General features: G+C 44.5%; 1 protein-coding gene across 3 annotated transcripts in view; it reads left to right on the forward strand.

The window, feature by feature from the left end:
* Positions 1 to 11141: 11141 nt before the first annotated feature.
* Positions 11142 to 23144, forward strand: part of FAM107B (family with sequence similarity 107 member B) — a 126313-nt gene continuing 114310 nt past the window's right edge. The window contains exon 1 of one of the 3 annotated variants that reach the window (XM_088165899.1): positions 11142 to 11745. In XM_088165899.1, the coding sequence (XP_088022025.1) occupies positions 11377 to 11745 (369 nt within the window). In that variant the 5' untranslated portion in view covers positions 11142 to 11376. The remainder of the gene's footprint in view (positions 11746 to 23144) is intronic. The other 2 variants (XR_015804096.1, XM_088165898.1) reach the window with 2 other exon arrangements.

The raw sequence follows: 23144 nt of genomic DNA on the forward strand, positions 1-23144 counted from the left end.
CTAGACTCTTGTCTGCTCAGTTATGACTTATTTGCCTGTGGAATGACCACAGAGCCAGGTGTGCACCTAAGGATAGGCTCACAGTTGCCAGGAATCAAATGAGCTCAGCAGAGCCCAGACAATTCCCATCAGCCCATGGCTTGGTGTGGGTTCCTATGCAAAATTACTTAGTGGGAAAGGCACTCAGGTTGCACACAGCGTTTAAGCAGCAGTTTTAAAATTTTAAAATTAGGAAGGAAAATATTTGCTCTGAACAAAACATGGAAGTGGGAATGCTTTGTGTACCAGGCGGGACTCCCTCATCCACTGAACTGCTGCAGAAATAGCTGCCCTGAGCCCACAGCGTTCTGGAGCTGTCTCAGTCTGTGAATTGGCATTTGCTGATGCCAGCAAACTCAGCAGCCCAAAAAGCTTTTTTTTCCCTACTGCCGAGACCACCATCCCGTAGACTCTGGCAGAGGAGGTGCCTTCTGTCTCCCAGCCTGTCATGCCAAGAGAAAGCCTTTGTCCACCCACGACAGAGGCCGTGGCAGAGCAGGAAGCTGTGAAACACTAGCTACTGTTGCTGTCAAGTGAGCCATAAAGGAGGGCTCTGCTGGAAGGACACAGGCTGGGATCTGACCTCCCTTTCCGTGCTCACAGCCAGTGTGGATGGGTGAAGCCATCTCCTGAAGGGAGCACTGGAGGAGGCTGAGCTGAGCTGAGCCAAGAGCTCCTTGGAAGTTAACTGCATTGTTATTGCTGGGGCAGAGATCCGGGTCCGTGTCGGAAGCAGGGACAATGCTTCCTCTCAGTCTTGCCACTGAGAGATTTCTGCCAGCTGGGCACCTGCCATGGATTTCAAAACACAGCTATGAAATTGGTAGCTATCCCAAATTAAATAATATCCCGGAGGATGGCACTGAGCAGCTTTCAGGCCAAATTTGGCATCTTTTGTATTTGCTAAAATCTGCCTTCTTAATGATCCTTGCTTGTGTCTGTCCTCTCTGTGCAGCATCAACTCCAGAGTGTCAGAGCAGCAGGATGAGGTGCCTTTGGGCACCTTTGGACACAGGAGATGTGTTGGATTGGTTCTCCCAGGTACCCCCTTTCTGCCCTGCAGAGGCATCTAAATTGGGTAGGGCACTGGTGGGATGATCCTCTGCATCTGCTCTGGGGGGTGCAGAGCAGAAGAGGGGTACAGTGTGGGGCACTGTCCCAGTGCTGTGTGCTGATGAAGGATCTGGTCCCTCCCTGTTAAAGGGCCTTCAATATCTCCTCCCTGCTGGAGGAAATATTGCCCAGGGCAATAGGGACACATCAGTGTGTTACTGACTCCTCCCAGGGTAAACTTCAGACCCTGTGTTACAAGCCCAAGGGCTCAGAGATATATTTTAAATGTGGAATCTGCAATTCTGGCATTTCACCTGCCTCTGGGAACCAGGAGCTTTAACTGAATCCTTTGCAAGACTTAAACACTGCTACAACGTTTTGGCCGTGCTCCTTCACATCTAAATCACACACTGGACTCATCTTTTCAGAAGATATTTTGCTGCAATAAGATGTTCAAAGTTGCGCCTTAAATTTTGTGGTTAATTTCACATTTGCAGCATGTGAAGGAAATGGCCAGATTTTCCAAGTGTGGAGCACCTTGAAAGTCCCTATAACTTTTGTTCTTGCCAAATATTTGCTTTTGAAGGCAGAGTCAGACGTGTGCTCTGGTTTACCATGACCTGATTATATTGCAGTGAATGGTGGATGCGAGGGGGAAGCAGCTATTTAAAACCATTTTCCTCAAAATCAGAGCAGTCTGTGGGAGCAAGACAGCTGCTAGATGCATTGTGGGCACTGAGATGGGAATTCCTGCCTGTTTAATCAGGCAGCCAGCTGCAGCCAGCAAAACCCACCCCGACAAGTCAAGCGGTGGAAAGCTGCACCTGCGAGCTGCGTATGTGCCTGTGGTGGGGCTGGGAAGGGAAAAAAAGAAGTCTAAAGACTGGATCAAACAAATGAAATTGAAGTGTGGAAGCTGTAGAGAGGTTAAAAAGTAACAGCACCGTCATGGATCATCTTGCGGGCTTGGCTGAGAGAGGACTCGGTGCATCGTGGTGAGGAGTCATCTCTGCTTGGGAAATTTTCTGAATGTCTGCAAAACCAGTAATCCTCTGTTGAAACTTGTGTAACTGGGTTACCATTCCCACTGCCTGAAGTTCTGGATAATTAGTCTTAAGGACACCAAAGGGATGCCTTTGGATCGTTGCCTGTGAGGTCTCAGCGAGGAGTGTGGCAGTGAAAAGCCTGCAGAACCCTGGTGCAGAGGCAGTAGCAAACCCAAACATCTGTGTTTTTCTCAGGCGCTGTGAGCAAACATGGAACAAGTGCATTGCATCAACACACACACGTATTTCAGCCTGTTGGTTGGGAATTGCCCCTGTTGGACGTGTGGGCAGGAGGCAGCACGATGCTGAATGCCCCTCACCAGCTGCCCACACCGATCCAGGTCAGGCAGTCAGAGCTGAGCTTTTACTGTCAGACCTGAGCTGGTTGATTGCTGTGGTTCCTGGGCTCAGTGAATGATATTTAAGTCACCCACTTCTATCTGAGATGGACTTTATGTAGTTGTGAACTGGATGACACCAGACTGGGAGAAGTGTCTGATACACTGATGGATTACACTGAAATGGGCCTGCAGGAATTTCATGAAACTCGACAAGGAGAAGTGCAAAGTCCTGTGCCTGAGGAAGAATAACCCCAGGCACCAATATGTGCTGGAGGCCACCCAGCCTGAAAGCAGCTTGTCAGAAAAGGACCTTGATGGACACCAAGTTGAGCAGGAGCCAGCACAGTGCCCCTGCAGCAACGAAGGCAAATGGTACCCTGGGCTGCATGACACTAACTATTACTAGAAGCTAGAGAAAAGTGTTATTTCCCCTCTACTCTGCTTTCTTGAGACCCCACCCGGAGTATTTTGTTCAGTTCTGGGCTCTCCAATACAAGAGTGACGTGGACATACTGGAGAGAGCCCAGCAAAAAAATCATGAAGACAATGAAGAGTCTGGATCATCAGTGCCATGAGGAGAGGCTGGGAGGGCTGGGACTGTTCAGTCTGGGGAGAGAAGGCACAGAGGATCTTATCAGTGTATGTAAAAACCTGAGGGGAGGGTGCAAGGAGGAGGAGCCAGGCTCTGTTCAGTTTGTGCCCAGTGACAGAGCCACAGGCAATGGGCACAAACTGAAGCACTGGAGATTCCCTCTGAACACCAGGAAACACATTTTAGCTGTGAGGGTGACTGAGCACTGGCACAGGTTGCCCAAGGATGTTGTCTCCATCCTTAGAGATATTCAAAAGCTATCTGGACACAGTTCAATTGCTCTAGGTGGTCCTAGGTGAGCAGGGGGCTTGGACAAGATGACCTGTAGAAGTTCCTTTCAGCCTCAACCTTTCTGCAATTCTGTGATCCTGTTTCTTGATTAAATACAGAATCTTGGCCACAGGCATGACTGTTCATTTTCCCAAGCATCAAGCAGGAATGTAGCAAAGTAAACAGAGCTAAGTGATGTGCAGACACGGCCAAAATTAAATTGAACAGAGTGAAATGATTGAGGACCCTGTTTGATTTAATCATCTATCTCTGGTCAAGGCCATGACAAGCGTGGGCTTTATTTAGAGTTTTCAAGAATAAGCTTCCAAACCAGAAAGATCATTTCACAATGTACCATTTCCTGAAATGATAATTGCTTTGGTAGATTTTTTTTTCCAAAGAAATGTCCTTATCAAGAAAGATGACTTCCTCATACAAATAAGAAAGAGGGGTTTCTTTTCCTGTAAATAAAATGTTTTTTGGAAGTGATTTTATAAAATGCCCAGAGGTTTACAGGGAAATACAAACCAATTACACAATTTTAAAATCTCTCACTATGTTGCCCCTTAATATTGATTCTGCTTTTAATACTCACAAATCACTGCTATGCTGAGTTGAAGAACAGGTTTTGTTCAGCAAGCACTCAGAATACAAATCACAATATATGCCTGAAGTCCTCAATGATGATATAGTTTCAAGCCCCTCTGAGAGAAGAAGGAAATATAGTGCTTTTCTTTGTGTAAAAAAAATTCAGAGTGAGATTTTGTGACTCATGTGTGACACAGGGTACCTGACATGGTTCCTCATGGCTTTCTTTCTGTTAGTCATGGAGATTTGCTCGGTTAAGGGCTCACAGAGTCAAAGGAGTAGGGTGAATTTTTTCTGGGAGGCAATTGTTGCATTGTAATTAGCATTGTCAAGAACGAAAAGGTGATTTTAAGGGTGAGAGATAATGATAGCACAGGCTATATTTTTTAGATGGATATGGGGAGGGTTCAAAGAAATCTACCTTTTCTGCTCCCAGACTTTGCTCCCTTCTTTTGCATGCCCCATTTCTCTGCTTACCCATCCATGCCCAAAATCAGATTCCAGGTCCCTGAGGGCAAGTGTGTGCCATAGCCTTGGGTGCTGTGCCATGCCCCAGCTGCAACACACAGCTGAATTACACAGTGATGGATCTCATCTGCATAACGGAGAGCCCATTCCCAGCACAGAAGGCCACGGAGCAGATTTCCTCTCTGCATGATCCTAATTAGCCATCTGTGGTGTGCAACTGGAAAAGGGCTCGGCTCAGCAAGCAGAGCAGGGAAGGGGCAGCCAGAAATGATTTCCCCAGTCCAGGCTGGGCTGGCATTTCTCTGTGCACTGGACTGGAGCTGCCCAGTGCTGCTGGGAGCAGTGACACAGCTGCAGACCAGGAAAGGAAGGGTTGAGACCCCCTGCTTTGCCATGACAAAAACTGGAGAAATCGGAGTTGTTTGAGGAAATCCCCACTGGGAGAGTGGCCTTCAGTCCATCCCTTTCCAAAAGGGCATCTGGCAGTCTGCTCCAGCCATATGCCAACACATGGGAGCAAAGCAAGTGTCTGGAATATGGAGAATGGCTCCAGGACAGTGGATCAGGCCATCAGGGCCCACAGATGTGTCTGCAGCATCAAAGATGTTTCCAGTCCAAAGAAGTGTGGCCAGCAGGTCAAGGGGGAGGATTGTTCCCCTCTGCTCTCCAGGGGCACTGCATGAGGCTGGGGAACCCCAGTACAAGACAGACATGGAGCTGTTGGAGTGGGTGCAGGGAAGGCTGTGAGGATGTCAGGGGGCTGAGATAGTTGGAGTTGTTCAGCCTGGGGAAGAGGAGGATCTAGGGAGACCTTATTGTGGCCTTCCAGTACTCAGAGGGGCTTATAAGGAAGATCAAAGGTCCATAGAACCATTCAGATTGGAAAAGACCTTTAAGATGATTGAGTTCAACCATCTATGTGCCTTTTAAATACCTACAGGGATGGTGACTCCACCACTTCCCTGGGCAGCCTGTTCCAAATGGGCACAGACTTTTTTAGCAGGGCTTGTTCTGGCAGGCCAAGAGGTAATGGTTTTAAACTAAAAGAGGGTAGATCCAGACCAGATACAAGGAACGTTTTTTTTTTTTCAATGAGTATGGTGAAATAGTGGAACAGGTTGCCTGGAGAGATGGTAGATTGGAAGTGTTCAAGGCCAGACTGGACAGGGCAGTTTGCAACCTGGTTCTAGTGGAAGGTGTCCCCTGGCAGGGGGTTGAACTAGATGACCTTTAAAGGCCCCTTCCAACCCAAACCATTCTATAATAATTCTAAGTTACAAACAAGACAAACAGGGTAATTCCCCCCCCCTTTTTTTTTTCTTTTTTTTTTTTTTTTAATTCCTGGAAAATTACCTGCCTTTTGGAATGATTGCTAAGAATCAGCCATGGGGCAAGTCTGTTTTATTTTAGAAGGGCTGCACAGAGACTAGAATGCAGATTTGTAAATTCAAAGGAAATCTTTCTATGAAGTAAAAGCATTGAAACTCAAAGAAATATTTTGTCATTGCTCTTTTGTTTTACTTAATACTTGCAGTCACGCCGTGTTAATAGCAGTGGGCGAGAGTGAAAACCGGAAAATTGCTATAAATGTATAAAGTTGTGAAGGTTGGATGTGTAATTGGGAAAAGAGCAGAAAGTAAATGAAGCTGATCATTTACAAAGTGTCAATTATTTGAAACTGTTCTGGCTCAGAGGCTTGAAGTGTCATTAGTGCATGAAAGGCCATTTTAAACAAAAATATGGGTTTTAATCTTGAATCCTCTAAACTACAAAAGGAAGAGATTCTACTGCTGCCTCAAGGACAACTTGTGCTCTGACAGAAGTTTTATTTCAGTTGTTGTTAATCCAGCTGTTGGAGGAAGGCTCTAAATCGATCTCAGAAACTAGTAGCACTTGTTATGAAAGAACTAATTTATTGAGCAGCCTTCTGATTTTTCCAAGTTTTCACTGATGGAAGCAACCTGCCTTGCTGGAAGATAACAGAGTAAATATCATCATCTCTGTTGTACCCATGTCAACAGCAGAATCAAGACTTGGTTTACAAAAGCTTCTGGCTCCAAGGTCCAGGACTTTGGTTTGGTATGAATATTATTTGCATGGCCAAAAATGGAAAATTTGAACAATGACCTTCATTAATATAAAAAGTGCATGTGTGCATTCATCCAGCTTCAGGAATCATCCAACTGCTGGTGTTAATTCTACAGTAGAACAGCACAATTCTTTGCAAAGGACTTTAGTTTAGCTCTTTATTTCCAGTCTTCTGTAATCTCACCACATGGGTTTACTTTCTAGTTGTGTTTTTTTCCCTGGTCCTCAGTAGGAATCCCTTGGGGAATAAGAATTTCACTGTCCTTCAAAATTATAGCCTTTCCTGGGAAGACAGGGGGGTGGACTCAGAGTCTGCCTCCAGCTGATCAGTTAGTCCTGTCAGGGTTTTGGAATTCCAAGACAGGAGGTTTTTGTAGCCTCTCAGGAGCAAGATTTTGACAGGCATGCTCAAGACCTTAAAAAGCCAGATTAGCAATGGAATACGGGGGGGAGGGGGATTGTTTGTTTGTTTGCTTAGTGTTGAAAGTGTCAAAACATTTAGAAATTTCAGAAAATGAGTTGAAAAATAACTTTAAAAGTTTCTTGTTCATGTTTTTAAAAACTTGTTTACAATTAAGTAAATTCTTTCACGAATCAATCTAAATTTTTCCTGTCTAGAAAAACAGGCTCTGCCATAACTGGATGAGAATAATAATAGTTCCTCTCAGCCAGCCACCTGCCCTCAGTGATGCCTAATAGCAGGTACAACAGAAGATGAAAGAAACTCTGAAATTTTTAGGGAGTGTTTTGACTACCATAATCATTTTATTTTTTAATCTCAATCCCTATGTGTCTCAGATAAAAGCAGGGCAGGCCATCTTATCTCATGGCTTATCTTACTGGTTTCTTGTTGCATCTCCAGCTGAGCTCTTTTAAGCCTTCCCTTAGGAGCTGGCCCCTCTGGCATCTGCAATGCTCTTCTCTGATCTTCTATTAAGCTCCATCCAAGTAGTGCCAAGTTGCATCCAGCTGATTTCATGATTTCAATGGTTTAGCCCCACTCTCTTCACATCCTACTCATCTTCTATAGAATGTATATACTGTAGGTGTATAGAAAGCATATATCACACATAGTTCCAACCCCCCTGCCACAGACAGGGACACCTTCCACTGGACCAGGCTGCTGTAATCCCCATTCAGCCTGGCCTTGGACACTTCCAGGGATGGAGCATCCACAGCTTCTCTGGGCAACCTGTGCCAGGCCCTCACCACCCTCAGAGTAAAGAATTTCTTCCTAACATCTGATCTAGACCTGCCCTCTGACAGTTTAATATGTTTCATATGAAGTGGGAGGAGACAGAAGCTCAGCTGGTTTCCTGGTAAAGTTTGGGCAGTTTGAAAGGAGATAGAAGAGATAGCAGGAGACTGGGTTTATATCCTTTAATCACTGTTTCATGTCCCCCAAACCTGAAGACAGTGGAACTCTATTGATTATCATCAGCTCTGATTTAACATAACTTTGGTGCAATGAACATATTCCATCTGCAGACAACACAGAGGCAGCAGATGCAGGTTGTGGATTTTGTCAGGATGAGAAAGGGGAGGTGCTGGGGAATGCTGAGCTATGGCCAAACCCACCAGACAGACGTGGGCTTGGGAGATGTTTAGAGAGTCAGTGCTACTGTAGGAGTGATGAGGAAAGAAGAGACAACACAGAAAAACAAAAACTGCAAAACAAAATGCTTCAAAACTGGCTCCTGTGAAGTGAGAGAACCAGCTAGGCTTAGTTCCTGCTGCAAGCCTGGAGCATCTGAGCCAAATCTGACCTGATGTCTCTGAGAAGAGAGTATAACATCAGCAACATAAAGGAAAAAATTCTCTTGAAGGAATAATACTGAAGACAGGTCAAGAGTTGGCTGCAATTCACCTTCTCCATTTACTCGACATGTCCAGCTCCCTGAGCTGTTAAGCCAGAACATTTCAGCTCATCATTAATTTATGAGCAAATTGAGGAAATATAAGGCAAGTCTTGTATCTTGTCCTAATAATATCTCATCACACATAAAAAGTGGTTAGTACACTTGATTGATTGGTGCAAGGAGATCTGCTTGAATGAAATGAACCTTGAATCATGACTTCAGTGTTAGCAAGAGTGATGGGCTTTAACCAAAACCCAATGGCCCCAAGCTGTGAGGAGATGGAGCTCATGTCTGACTGCTGGGGCTCATGGCTGCCACTTCTTAGATGCCACCACCAAGTTAATTTGGGACATTCTCAGCTTGTGAGATTTTTCATGTTGTCTTTGAACTCAGGAGAAGACTCACAGGTTAATTACTCTTGTCCCATTACTTCTCTTACAAGTACAATGGAGCATTTAGCTCTTTTTGTTGGCTGAAAAAGTATCTCTGTGGCTCTCATAGCAAGCAGGCACTGAACATCCTCCCTCCTCAGAGGTAATACAAGCACAGAGCTGATTTTTAGAACAACCACTCTTCACTCAGACTTGCATCTGTGCCATATCGTGAATTTAAGTGGTCATGACCCACTCATGCAGCTAGTCTCTGTATAGACTGGTGTCCCTATAAACTCACTAGGTTCTCAGAAAGAGTTGAAGAAAAGCTGGCATGGCCAGCTGAAGACCTGAAAATAATTGAATGTAGGTAATTGAGTGACTGACTTACTGAAATAATTACTTTAATTCCAAGGACAGCTTACTGTTTAATTAAAGAAATGTCCGATCATTCAAGTCTTAGTTGTTCATCACTTTGAAATTATTGTTCTTATCTAAGCTGTTCCCACATAAAAACAGTTCTTTGGTCCTGCCTCACCATCTGACCTCTCACAGCCACAGAGCTGTGCAGAGGAACAGGGCATCCAGGTGGGTGCAAAATTCTCTATTGGCAGTGAATCCACTTCCAAAGGAATCCATGTCCACCCCAGTGGATGCAAAGTGAGAGGAAGTTGTTCATATCAGCACAGCCAGCCTTTTGTCTCCTGGTGCTTGCTGGATGCTGACACTGGTGCTGATACTTTCATCTCAAGTAAAGCAAGGTGGACTCCGAACCAAAACCAACCTCTTCCATGACTATAATAAAGCTAATGCTCTTCACTTAGAGAATTTCCAGTTCTGCAGCACGTTTTTCACCTCTAAATTTGCTTTCCCCACTATGAGATTCTCTCCTAACTTTTTCCAAGCCTTTTTGGGACAGCAGGTGCCTGATTCTCACTCCAAGAGCTGTATGGTCTTCATCTCACCCTGGCAGTATTTACAAATGGGGGAGTGATACAGGACAGCAAGAGCCCCTGAAGGCAGAAATGCATTGCTGTGCAAGCTGGAGGCCACTTTGGACCTTTCTAAAACCCAAAACCAGCCACTAACATGTGCAGATGTGCAAGACTCAGTTAGAAAAGGGTACAAAGAGAACTTTAAGGTTATTGGGGATGAGGGACCTGAGATTGTTTTGCTCCCAGCGCTGAAAATTTACATATCAGGAATTTTACCCTCAACATCTGCACTTTGGTTCCTGATGAGCTACTACTACTGGAAACATAAGTTTCTCTTAGTATGTCACATTTTTGCTGTGTTGCACCTTACAGGAATATGAAAGGAACAATGACAAACACATAGAAACATCTAACAGCAAATCAGGCTAGAAAAATAAATGAAAGGCTATAACCTTGTTGAGAAAGACTGAACTCCAAATTTCTTTTTAGAAGATATCAGCAGGTAAATGCCATGTTTGTATTCAGAGACCTCTTTTACCAGCAGCTTAAAGGCAAATAAGAACAAGCTGCTGCCCTCAAGAGTTTATAACCTTTTACAGAGACAGGATATGTATAGTGGGTGGAAAAAAAGAAGTGATTACTCTCCTCCTTTTTACAGATGGAGATAGAGATCAAATAACATCTCTTCTATTACACAGGAAGCCTGTGGCAGCACAAAATAGAAGGAACTGGGATTTTCTGGAGGCAGATGCTCTAACCACAAACTCCCTTCTTCCCTCACTTCCCGCATATTTTTATTTTAACAGCCAGCCTCGAGACACTGCACATTGAAAAAGGAAATGTCTCCCTTTACAACCACCCAACAGCACATGAATTTTAGGATGCTTCCCTGGTTTTCTCTGAGCATGGAGAAGGCTGTGAAGGGCACTGGGTGACTTTGAGAGGAGCTGGGAGATGCGATGTTTCGTGGCTGGAGGAGGAGCTGTGGGGACGGGTCCTGCCTGTGCTGTAGGAGGGTGTGCTGGACATGGGGTGCCCCACAGCACCCCATCCTCATCCTCCTGTCCAAAACACCCCCTCATTTTCCAATCTTAACATGAGCAGCCCAGCCAGAGCTTGGAAGTGAATTTTTGATCCAAGGCAGTGATAGATGAACGATTAGGGGGTTTATTGCTGATAAACACCTGAGCAGCGTAACCAGAGCCAGTTTTGCTATTGTTATGATGACACTGATACAGGGTTGATGCTGTTATGGCCGCAGAGCTCGGGCTACATTATCTTTTTGCCTCCTTCACCAGGTAACTTGAGGCCGTGGCACTATTGATTGAGGACCGGCGGGTGCTGGAGCGTCCGCTCCTGTAACCATAGCCTGCTGGGGCTATGGGGCTGTTGTGAGGGCTTTGTTCAGCTGCTGACAGCTCCCAGCAAGAGCACGCAAGGGTTGCAAAGGTTTTCATTGTGCCTGCACCTCTTTGCCTTGTAGACAATAGGAGTGGGTGGCAGCGAGGAGATAGGGGGTGACTTTGGTGGAGGACAGAGCAGGAGGTGTCGAACCCCACTTCTGCATGCTCCTGACAGCAGGAAAGGGGGTGCTCGCTCCCGGGAAGGCTGGAATGCTGTCATGCCAGGGCTTTCATTTTGGGCACTCTCGTGGATGTGAGCGCAGCCTGTTGATTATGCGGCTGTGGAAAGCAGGCTAAGCGGATCCGATAACCTGACATCCAAGATGCATCCTTTCCCTTGCTCAGCCCTGCTCACCTGCTTCGGAAACACACACGAAAACACTCCGTTTGAGCAGCCCAGCGCAGGTCCTGTGTCCATGGAGGAGGAGAGGACAGAGGCAGCCTCAGCAGTGTGCCTGCAGCCACCCACCAGCAGCACCAAGCCCGGAGCAGAGAGGGACAGCGAGGAGATGTTCAAAGCCAGCAGGCGCTCTGACAAACAGAGCCGTGCCAGCAGCACTTCCAGCAATCACACTGCTGCTCAGGCAGTGCCTGCTGCCACCGAGCCAGCAGTGTTTGCTAAAGAGCTGAGCCAGGAGGTCATTGCACTCTGCACTCACATCCCCAGGCCGTCCATCATCCACGTGCCAAAGGTGAGTGCTCTAGAAGTCACTGTGCAACAAGGTAAGAGATCTGGCTGGCTTTTGCTAAGTATAAAAAGGGTAGGAAAAATATCCATGGGAGCATCCACCTTGTGTTGATTGGCATGCAGTCAGGAAGGGACTAATGGCTGTTCTTACTAAAATAATACAATATGACAGCTATAGCTTTCCTGCACTATCATCAGAAGCCTTAGGGGATGTTTGTAATAATACCAGGCACTTTTACAGTATGTTTTGATCACTTGCCTTCTTATCTTTTGTTGATCTTCACTTATTTTGGATCTCATCCAAAATCTCTTGAAATGAACAGGCACCATTCCCCTCCCTGACTTGAGTGAATGCTGCATTTTTGCCACTCAGCCAGGTGCCTCAAGGCTGTGGCACCAGTGGCTGCAGAATCCCTTTTCTATCTTATTTTTAGCTTGTTTGTGCTTGGAGGCAACAGTAAGGTTTTGAGTGCAGTTTTGGTGAATTCAATTTATTCTTGCTTTAATAGGACCACAAAGTTGGGTGTTTTGTCATCAGTACTACTAAAATAATAAATAGTAATGGACAAATAGTGCTGTTCTAATTTTCTCTTGGCTAGGTAACTGGAGATCACAGGCTTTTTTCCCCCGATAAACACTGAGGAATAGAAGCCACATGTGTGACTCATTTTTTTTTATATTACAGCTTTTGTTTAGGAGTCCATTCCCCTCCCAGTTTCCCTGCCAAATCACGTATATTCAGAGTGCTGCTGTTTGTTTCCCCTTCACAGTCAGGTAATACTATCTTTGTCAAAGATACCTGCCTTCTTATGGAACATGTGCTAGAAAAATATTAAATGTGAGCTATATCTGCTGGAATTAAGAAACTTATCAGAATTAGGGTCTCCAAGTGGGTTACACTGCAATTACCAGAGCTGAGAGCTCTGTAGACCATCTCAGTCCTGTTGCCATCAATCACAGCTCCTATGTATAATATAAGTAAAAAATATAAGGAAGAAATGGAGCTAACCAAGAACAATAATTTGTAGAAGGGAGGGCTGACTATGAAGGTGCTTTGGATTCTGAAGAAGAGCCAGCTGACCACTAGCTGGGAATGGAGTTAGTATATTTAGTCCTTCTGACATTCAAGGAGCCAAACCAGATGTTATCAAGTTTTCCCTCATCAGCTGTGGTTTCACTGTTTTTGTTGCTTCATTGTTGTGAAACATTTCTCTGGTTTCACTTTTGTTGTTGTTGTTCGGTTTATTTTGTTGGATTTTTTTGTTTGTTTTTTTTGCTTTGTTTTGTTTGGTGGTGGGTTGTTTTTTGTTTGGTTGGTCGGTTTTTGGTTTTGTATTTTTTGTTGTCTTTTTTTGTTTGGTTTTTGGTTTTTTTCTTGCTTTAGAGATTCAGGGTGGATGTTAGGAATGGCTTTCTCACCTGGAGGGCAGTGGAGCTTGGGAGGAGGCCACACAGAAGTGATAGGGATGCTGTGCTTGGAGGATTACAAGACTTGGCTGGACAAATCCAGGGCTGACCTGACAAACCCTCGGCAACCATCTGGCTTTGAGGAGGAGGCTGGAAAAGAGACCTCAGGAGGCTCCTTCCAGTCACCATTTCTGTGATTGTGTGATGCCTGGATTTTGATGCATGCATGCAGCTCAAAAGCACGAGGCATGTCTTTGCTGTCACTGAGACAGCCTGTGATGCTCTTGGCTTAACAATGGTTCTGTGACAATTTCTCCTCTCTGTGTGCTCCTACCTGCTCCCTGCCAACCACTTCACCCTGCCTTTCTCACCTGCTGCTCTTCTCTGTGCTGTCAAAGCCACTCCAGCACCTCTCCCGTGCTGTGAGTGTTCACTGTAGCAGAAAAGATTCCTTGTGTTGGACACAGGCATCTCAAACCTCCACAGGCCTGTGGGGTTGGAACAAGGCTGAAGGGTCAAGACTGTGGCAATCCAAAGATGCTCCATGTCTGTACAATGGTGGAGCAGGGATTCTGCTGGCTTACCTGAGCCAGGGGTTTCTCCAGGAGTGTACATGGTCCAATTTTGGAGTAAAATTTAGAGGAGCAGAATCAGAGGAGAAGTTAGGAATGGGCCAAATCCCTCTGGACAATCTGGGTGATTCAGATTCAATCATGTAAGACACTGCTTCAAATCCTTCATCACTTGTTTCAGGGATTTTTTAAGAACAAGCTACAAAAGAAACATCCAGCAGGACGTGTGGTCCTGCCCTGAAGTTCCTGCTGAATACCTTCTTCTAAGTGCCTTGATGTTTTCTTGTCACTGGGGAGATCTGCAAGGAAATTCCTTGTTAGAGCAGGAATTGGGATTTCTGCTGCCCCTCACCATTGGGGCCTTCCTGCCGAGGTCTGGTTGGTGACACTTGTGAAGTCCCAGCACTGGGAGCACTTCTGTCTCCATGGCACACACAGCCCAGATGTTGCATCAATCCCAGGCTCTGGGAGAGAGTGTCAGGGCACTCTGCAGCCAAAGGGCTGAGATGATTTTGGTGGCAAGCTGGGGAGAAACAGGAGACCCACAGAATCTTGGTGTCTGAGTGTCCATGTTCAGCTTTCCTGTGAGAATTGCTTAGCAGCAGCTCTTGGTACCCTGCCTCCCTCAGCTCTGCCCATCAGCTCAACTGGTTTTAAAATGTTAGCACCATCACTGATTGCCTTCTCAGGTAAAAAGAAAATAAATAATTGAAGCAAAATAAAAAGAGGGAACTGGTATTTGTGAAGACTGTGATGCACTGGTTGGAAGTTGCAGTGCAGTGGGTGGAAGAAGGAATGCAGGATGTGGACTGACTCTGGTGGGCTGAGGATGAAAGTGTGGCATGTGGAGATACTGGGGAGTTTGGACTTTCTGCCACATTTGGGGAAGAGACATGATAAATCTGGAGAGGAAGGAGAGGGTGCCAGCAATGGGACTTCAGCAGGGAGTGGGGAAGAGAGAGGGAGGTTATGGTCAAGGCATGTGATGGGCTGGGGACCACACACACTGCTCCTGGTGTGAGAGGGAGGAAGAAGATGGAAAGAAAAGGTGGTGGGAGGCACACAGGACATCTGGTGTACATCTAAGGGAAAGGACTCAGGGAAAATATGGTCCATGAGGAGAGAAAGAGGAGCACAGGGTCTCCATGAGCAGGGTGTGGGTGGCCTTGGTGGGAGGGTGGAGAGGAAAGGAGAGGAGAAAGCACAGGGCTGATGGAGAACCAGGGCTGGAGGCATTTCAGTCCCAAAGCAGAGTTCACGCCTGTCCTAAAATAATAATATCCAGACATTGCTAAAGGAGCCAGTGAGGCCCAATGGAGAAGCCCGAGATTTCCATCCTCCTTGTCATATCTGAATTTCCCTTTGTATCACAGTTTCTCCAGCTACCAAACAGACAGAATTTGTCTTATTTCCTATGTAAGCACAGTGAAATCTATAAATTAAAATAACACCTAGCTGCTAAGGCAAACATGCTAGGACTCTCACAGTCCTATGTAGGAAATCTTTAATTCATGTTCTTTCATCAAATTCTTCAACAAAAGCTGCAGTTATGTAAGGATAAACACTCACAGTATTTTGTCTCCTTCATTTCTAAAATGACATCATCAAGGAGCTAAGGACAAATACACTGAGAACTTCCAGCATCAAGAGACCTGATGTCTACCTGTCAGCATAATCCTTTTCAAGCAGAGAGAGTATCAGTCCACTTTTCACTAATAGCAGCATACAATTCTAATTTGAACACATAATATACTAATTAACAAGATCTTCCAGCTGACCCTCCCTCCTGGGACATGTAGTCACATATTTTGGATTAAAATGGAGTTGCATGCATGTAACCAAATCCAGAATTTGATCAATTATTCCTTTTATGAGAAGATTGCATCTGCTCCAGATGGAGCCAAGCTTAAATCTGATATAAACATGATCCAAACAGAAATTAGATTTGAAAATAATTACCAAAGAGATTGAGTTAGAGTTGTTTGGTCACAATTACCATGGCAGCAATATGCTTGTAAATAACCAACCATCATTTTAATATTTAGGGGTTGCCTCAGTAATAAAGCATGATTAAATGTCAATGAAGTACTTGACATCTTGCATCTTTTTCCTGATTCTGATGTGTAAAGAATTAATTCTCTTGTGTTTTGTGTGCTGGAGAGTTTTTATCTGCCTTTACAAGGCCATAAATCAAAGCTGCCAGAACTAAGTACAGGAACTTGCTTGCCTGGTTTTTCAACCTCAGCTACAGCATGAAAAATTTTCTCATCTTTTATTTCCAAGTACAGTTTTAGCAACTGATAAACTCTGGGGTGGAAACTTAGAAGAAATTCTCATTGCTCTGAACCAACAACTGTGCTATGACTCCAATAAATGTTTCATGTTGACAAAAGCATACCAGTGACCCTTTCAACTTGCAATATCACTCACCTGACTTGAACTCTGTTAACCTTCACAGTTCAGATTGGTTTATTTTCCAAAACAAATGAAACCCAAACATTATCCAATGCATCAAGGAATAATTTTTTCCCTTTCATGCTGTTTGAGCCACCAGAAAAATCAGAAGCTGAGACCTTATAGCAGAGATCATAGGGATGATATGTCAGATGAAGCTTCCCATTGCTCCTGGGGAGCCTTAATGAAATTGTTCTCACCTGCAGCTTCCTAGAAAAAGGGCCAGTCATACCTTCAGGGTACAGAGAATCCTTTAGAGGATGGCACAGCTACTTTCAAATCTTGAATGTGTAGCTTTGTCTGTTTTTCATTTGATCCTTTTTGGTACCTAGAGTAGTTCCTTGGCTCAGTATATTTGACACAGTGAAGCTTATTTTCAAGACTCTGGACATAACAGACAGGCTTTTAGTATCATAATTCACAACACCTTTACCAGGCTGTGGCCCAGAACTGCTCTGAGTGTCAAGATAATGATGTAAAACAGAGCCTGGTAATGACTTGTCACACATTTCAGGAGGGGAAAGTGTGGAGATACAGGACTGCAAGAGGTGAGGACAGCTGAGATGGAGGAAAGCCCTACACTGAAGTTATACCCTGTGGGTAAGCCCCACAAATACATTGAATACATCAACAGTCCATTGAAAATAAAGGGACTTCTCACAGTCAAACTCACTCATGCTCATGGTTTTGTAACACCAGCTCCTAGGACACAATGCTTGTGAGGATTCTGGCACTTCTCATGCTCTCCTGGGAAAACAGCCCAGAGTGGATGTGTTCAAACTCCTCTCAGGTGCTGGCCAGCACTCAGCCACCTGAGTGTCTGACTGCTGAAGGAAGCATTTCAAGCATGCCTTGGGAGTTGTTAAGTATTTTGATAAGCAGCTAGAAAAACTAGCAGGAAAAGAACATCATGACTTGGTGATTGGCAGCTGCTCCTTTTGCTTACCTTGGCAAAGGCTTTGTTCCATCCCTCAGATGTTTGTGTTTATTTCATCAGTGGGACTGTAGGACTTGCACAGGGATAATCTTTTCTCCAGCACAAGGAAACACTACTTTTATTTTCCCCAGTATTACTCTGGTGCAAATTTGCTTTACTTTAATCAAATTAAACCCAAAGGGTAAACTTCATCTCTTCAAAGTGCTATAGCTGGATGCTCAATCTTGGGCTGTGGTTGCCAGAGAAGCATTAACACCCTTTGCTCCTCTAACATCTGTAGGAGCTTAGCATCTCAAATAAAGCAGTGTCATTTATACAAATTACATTTCTATTTTAATGCTTTGGCAAATTCATTTGTGAGATTATGGGCCTGGCGATTTGGCCAGAGCCCTCCAAGAGACTTGAGAGAGTCCTTGGACAGGATTGATTTTCTTTCCCCCCGCTCTGTTTCCTTGCTCTCTGTGACCAAAATCTCTTACTAGAGCATGCTACTGTAATGTTTCCCTTCAACTCTCCCTCTTAATCTTGACTCTGTAGCTGGCAGCAGTCTGGGGGGAGTGTGTGTGGGCTGGCAGTTCTTCACTCTCAACATAAACAGCACCTAAGTGAAACCAGACTTTCTTGTTACATTTTTTTTTTTGCTTTCCACTCCCACACAAACACAGAGGTAATGGCAGTGCAGAGCCTTTGATCCTGGCTAATGCACACCTCATTTTCTTCCATGCACATAGGCAAAATAAAATCCATCCTAGTGGTAGAAGCAGCAGGCTCTGGTCAGAGATGCTGTGTCCCATCCCAGACTGTGCTGTCCTTAGGTTTGCACATCTCTGCACAGAGCAGTGAGCACTGCCAACCCACTCCTGCCTGCAGAACTCCCCATCCAACAACCTTTTCATCTTTCACATGGCTTTGCTTTAGGTGATCCCAACCAAAATGGTGCAGTTTCCCCTATTTGACCATCAGCTGGGTTATTTTTTACAGAGGGGTTATGCAGTTGTATTTCAGCTGCTGTTCTACAGCATCTCCTGCCTAGCAGAGTGATGAGGCACAGCCTAAGAGCTTCTTTCATGCCCCCTCCCACTCTGAAACCTATTCCAACAACTCTTGGGAGTAACGAACCTTCTGTGTGCCAACAACAATACAGGAATAGTGGAGCTTTCAGGGAAAGCTTGGAAGTCACGAGACCCTCATTTAAAGGGGATTAAGGAGAATTTGTGAAGTTTCATGAAAGGTACTTCTGAAAACAAGATATTGTAACAGGAGCACTTTGAAACCTCCTCTAGGAAATTGGAGACCACATGAAACTTGACAGGTTTTGAGTTTCATCACCAACACAGAACATTCCAGGGTCAGTGAAGAGTTCATACCCTTCTACTCTTAGGGTGAGCACAAGGGTCCTGGAATGCTGTTGTGTAAGCACTGGAATCCCATTAGAATTCAGTTTTTGGCTTTTGCTCACTTTAGCACCTGCAGAACCAGTACTGTTCAGCTCCATAGGTGTTCATCCTGTTTGCATGTTCTCCATAGCCTTGCTCTGAACTCAGCGTGAATGTTATGGTAACATTCACCTTCCTCCTGCCTTTCAGTAAATAAAAGGGTGTTTGCAGCTCTTGGGGCGAGATAAGATGCAGTTTGAATCAATGGAGTAATTACAGAAGAATATGATACTAATGGGACTGATTTGAATGCATATCTAAGGATGAATGCTGTGGCTCCCTGCCCAGACAGTGCACACTTTCCCCATGATAAGTTATTTATGACTTGACACATCACAGCTCTGCTGTTTTGTCGTTGATAAAGCAAATTCTGTCAATATTGTGCATTCTTACTGATTCAGGGCTGGCTGCTAAGCAGTCTCCACATCTGGTACAGCCATAGCCACCCCCTCTCCAGCTGCAAAAGCAGAAGAAAAAGGCTGATACAGCTTCACCAAGGGCAAGTCGTGCCTGACTGAGTGACCATAGAAGTGTCCTTCCTTGGTGGAGTGATGGCACCACTGGACATGAGAAGAGCTACTGATCTCATCTACCTGGACTTCTGGAAGTCCTTTTTTATGGTCCTCCACAATATTCTAGGTTTGTGGTTAGTTTAGGTAACCTAAGAAGTTCTGTATCTAAGGAGCCTGATCCAGCACCAAATTACTCATCAGCAGTAGGACCCAGAGACTGCCTGTGAATAAAGATCAAGCCTTACATGAACCTGACCTTATATTTGCCTAGAGACATAGAGCTCAAGAAATCCAAAACTCTATAAATATTATTTATATATATATAAATATATATACATACTATGTGTATCATTACTGATTTATCATTATATCCAGATATAATAGATTGCAGTACAGCTATTTCGAGTCCTTCGGAGTCCACTCGATGTGGCATCACACACTTCTGGCATGACAGGATTTATCTTTGCTTCTGCTTTTTCTTTTTTGTCCCATGGGCATGTGTTGAGGACAATTGTACCCAGAGATATTGTTATATCTAATGCACTGGGGCTGGGTGTTAAAACAAAATATTGATCTGAAAGGCCATGGTTTGGCAGTCCAGCTCTACACTGAGATCAGCATTCAGCCTCTCCTCAGACAACACACCTGAATGCTGAGCTTTAGAAAAGTATTATTTAAGCCACAAGGAGACAGGTCTAATTTCTTGATTATTTTTAATGGAAACATTTAGACTACAAACACTGCAGCAATAGTGCCAAAACTCCAAATCATCTGGGCCATTAGTTCCTCTAAAAAAATAACTGATCACAGCCAAACCCAAGTGTTTGATGTGAAGGGTCCCTCCCAGTGGAGATTGTCATTGATTTCAGAGCATCAGATGCAAAATGCTGTTGTTTGAGCTTTGCTTCAGAACATGCACATGGAGCTTTGTGCTGGGTAAGGACTCCAGGTGGAGGCTGAACAGCCCGAGAACAATGGCAGGCTGCTGTAATTTGGGACTACACATTTGCTATCCATTTGGAATGCAGCCCTGTTCTGTCACCCTCTTTTCCACACACCAGCAGTCAGGACTCTCCAGCTGCTCTGTCTAAATTAGTGCTTTTTTGTAGCTGGCACTAGCAGAAGGGACCCTTAGCTTTCCTGCCCTGACACAAAGCAGACAGAGCTGTAGCTAAAAGACAATGCCTTCTCAGGGGACAGGGCTGAACCCTCACCTGTCCACACACAAAGCTGCCTCCAGCCCTGCTGTTGTACTGGCTACATGAAGAGAAGCTAAGCACAGGCAGAGCTAACAGAGCTAACAAATAATTCAGTGGGTAGAAGTTGCTGAATGATATTTAGTCCCACGTGTCAAATCCTTGTGTTCCTTGCTCTGCAATTTTAGATCTAAATAGTGGGGGTTAGTAAAAAGATCTAACTGACCTGTTTGCTGACAGAATTTGTCTGTCCTTTGGTTCAGTATCAAAAGCAGTGGCCAGATGCCACAAGATAATATTTAGGTACCTAACGTGACATTTTAACAGATGCTTCTTGCTGCTGAGTACCTTGAATCTTTCACTTGTTGTGTACAGGAACCAACCCCTGCTAACCAAAACTGGGCAACAAAAAGTAGTAATAGTGCAGGACTTTGGTTCAGTGGTAGATCTCAATCTTCCACAGCCCAGCTGCATGATCTAGAAACTTCTAGAACCTTAAGTGCAGTGTGACTTTGCTGTCCAGGTTGCAGCTCAATGAGATTTCAGATGATTGGTACAAATTCTTAATAACTGAGTATTGTCTTCTCTAGGAATAGTGCTCAAGTAATCCAGGCATCAACACCTGCATTGAATGAAACTCATCTCTCACTACATTGGAGCATTTTCCAGACTTCAGTTTGCTTGAGCAAACATTTGCTTTATTCCCTATGAGGACCACAGTAAAGTGTGTCCAGCTTCTTTGGATGTCTCCATGGGAAGGTCTTTTCCTATATAATTCCTATATATTAAGCTCCTTTAATATCCCAAGTCTTCTTGGTACTCACTGTCCCAATGCTGAGTGGGTGTGTGACCTTCTAGATATTAAAAGCAAATATGTCTTGAGCAAAAATCAGTTTCAGTTCATCTTCCTTCTACTCAGCTCCAAAACCTGAGTGAGTTTCAATCCTTCATGTTGTGTTTTTCTCTGCTCTCTGGAAAATTTTCTTCCAATTTCTCTGCTATTATTCAATCATATGTGATCCTTTGACAAAAGCATCTAATAGTCATTATGCTGCTACAATAAAATTCCCATTATACACAAACCTCCACAGTTTCCAGCTTTTAAAAACTGTGACATTTGTAGATGAGAAATTGAAAAACCCCCACTAGAATAGATTTTTCATGTTTCAGCCAAATATAATAATATAAATAATTTCAAATGTTGCAACCACAATTTCAAGATGAGTTTGTTTTTATTGAACAAGAACTCAGCAGTTTCTCATCTGTTATTATACCTTTGTTTCAAAGAAAAATGTGTGAAACCAAGTCCCAGACCTTGAAATCCTCTGGTCTGAAATCATGCACGATTTCTGAAAGGGAAGAGTGGCAGAACCAGCTCTCAGGAAACTCAAACAATGAACCAAAACAGTAAAGGAAAATTATTTATGCTGAGTCACCATCCATTGGCAGAAAAATCTCACTAGTAGGATGGAATCTGTTCACGTACAATTTAGAGTGGTGAAAAAGATAAGTATTTAAGGTTCAAAAATGGTCTTGAGATGATAGACACAGGTAAATGTACAGGGAGAAGAAGAGAATTTTTATGTCAACAAGATTCTCTCTGAAAGTCACTGTAAGAGCCCATGGGTGCCTGCTGCTCCTGCCCCAGCACAGCTTCAGGGACTGCAGGGACTGGAACCAGTTATCTGGGCTCTGACTGAAGCCAGTGGCCTTAAGCAACTCCTTGTCCTTATTTTTCTGGCTATAAGTTTTTGTGGAATTCTCCGTTTTCAGAGGGATATGTCTTCCTTGTAGGAGGATCTTCCCAGAGGGCTTTGCTCATACATGTAGGGAAGAAAGCAGACACAAGCAGATTTTAATTAAACAGTTCTTTCAGCTCCCCAGGCTTGTGCAATTTAACTTCTTCTCAGAGATAATATTAACACTTATGTCATTTTTCATTATTGTTAGTTTTGCTTGTGGAACTGCACTGGCAAGAAACCCCCTGGAAGCAAATGCTCATTGAATCCTATTGTTTCCATTCCCTTCAGCCATCATTTCTCAGCCAAAGAACAAATGTTACCAGCAACAGGAAGGAGCTTGATTTTCCAACAAAATCAGCAGAATTGCACATGCAGAGAACAGGCATAATAGCTCACTAAGATCTGACTGGTTAAACGCGTTATTTGTCAATAAAACTCTTAAAAATAAAAAGAAGCTGATACTCTCTGCAGAGGACTGAGATGGAAGACACAGAAATCAGTGGGATTGCAGTGGCAGAGGTGTGGAGGAAGGGAGAGCAGGGATGTGGAAGGGGTGTTCCACTGGCCCCAGTCAGCAGCTCTCCCCCTCTCCTCACCCATGTGTCAGCTCATTAGCAGCCCTGATTGCCATCTAATATATCTAACACATTGCCAAGTAATAAAATAAACACCACCCCCGTGGAATATCCTGGGATTAGCCTCTCAGGCCTGTCAGGGCACGAGCTCAAGCTTTGCCCTGCTTTGAAAAATGGACAGATAAATAAGGAAGTAGACTGAGTGAGCTGGTTATTGTGTTGCCCTCCACAGTGCAAACCCTGAGCCATTTCATGTCAGATGCTCAGCATTTGTTGCAAGCACAGGGAGAACGGGCAGCTCTCGTGCTGCTAATAGCAAAGCCTAGCTAGGTTTAAACCCCAAGAGGGAGGAATGCAAACAGTCAGATATAAAGAAGCATCTGGGGCCAGTGTGCTCTTTCCAGGAGACTTTGGGTGCCAGACAAAGGTAGGATCATGTCAGCAGTGACACTGACATGCCGAGGGGATGTCTCATCACCACATGGGCTCCTCAGCAGAGATGTGCTGCCACTGCTCCCTTTCACAGGTGGAATGCTGAGGGGCTTCCAGTGGGCTCTCCCCATCTCCCTGTG

Source organism: Sturnus vulgaris, chromosome 5, assembly GCF_052056855.1.
Source record: "Sturnus vulgaris isolate bStuVul1 chromosome 5, bStuVul1.hap1, whole genome shotgun sequence".
Classification (NCBI taxonomy): Eukaryota; Metazoa; Chordata; class Aves; order Passeriformes; family Sturnidae; genus Sturnus; species Sturnus vulgaris.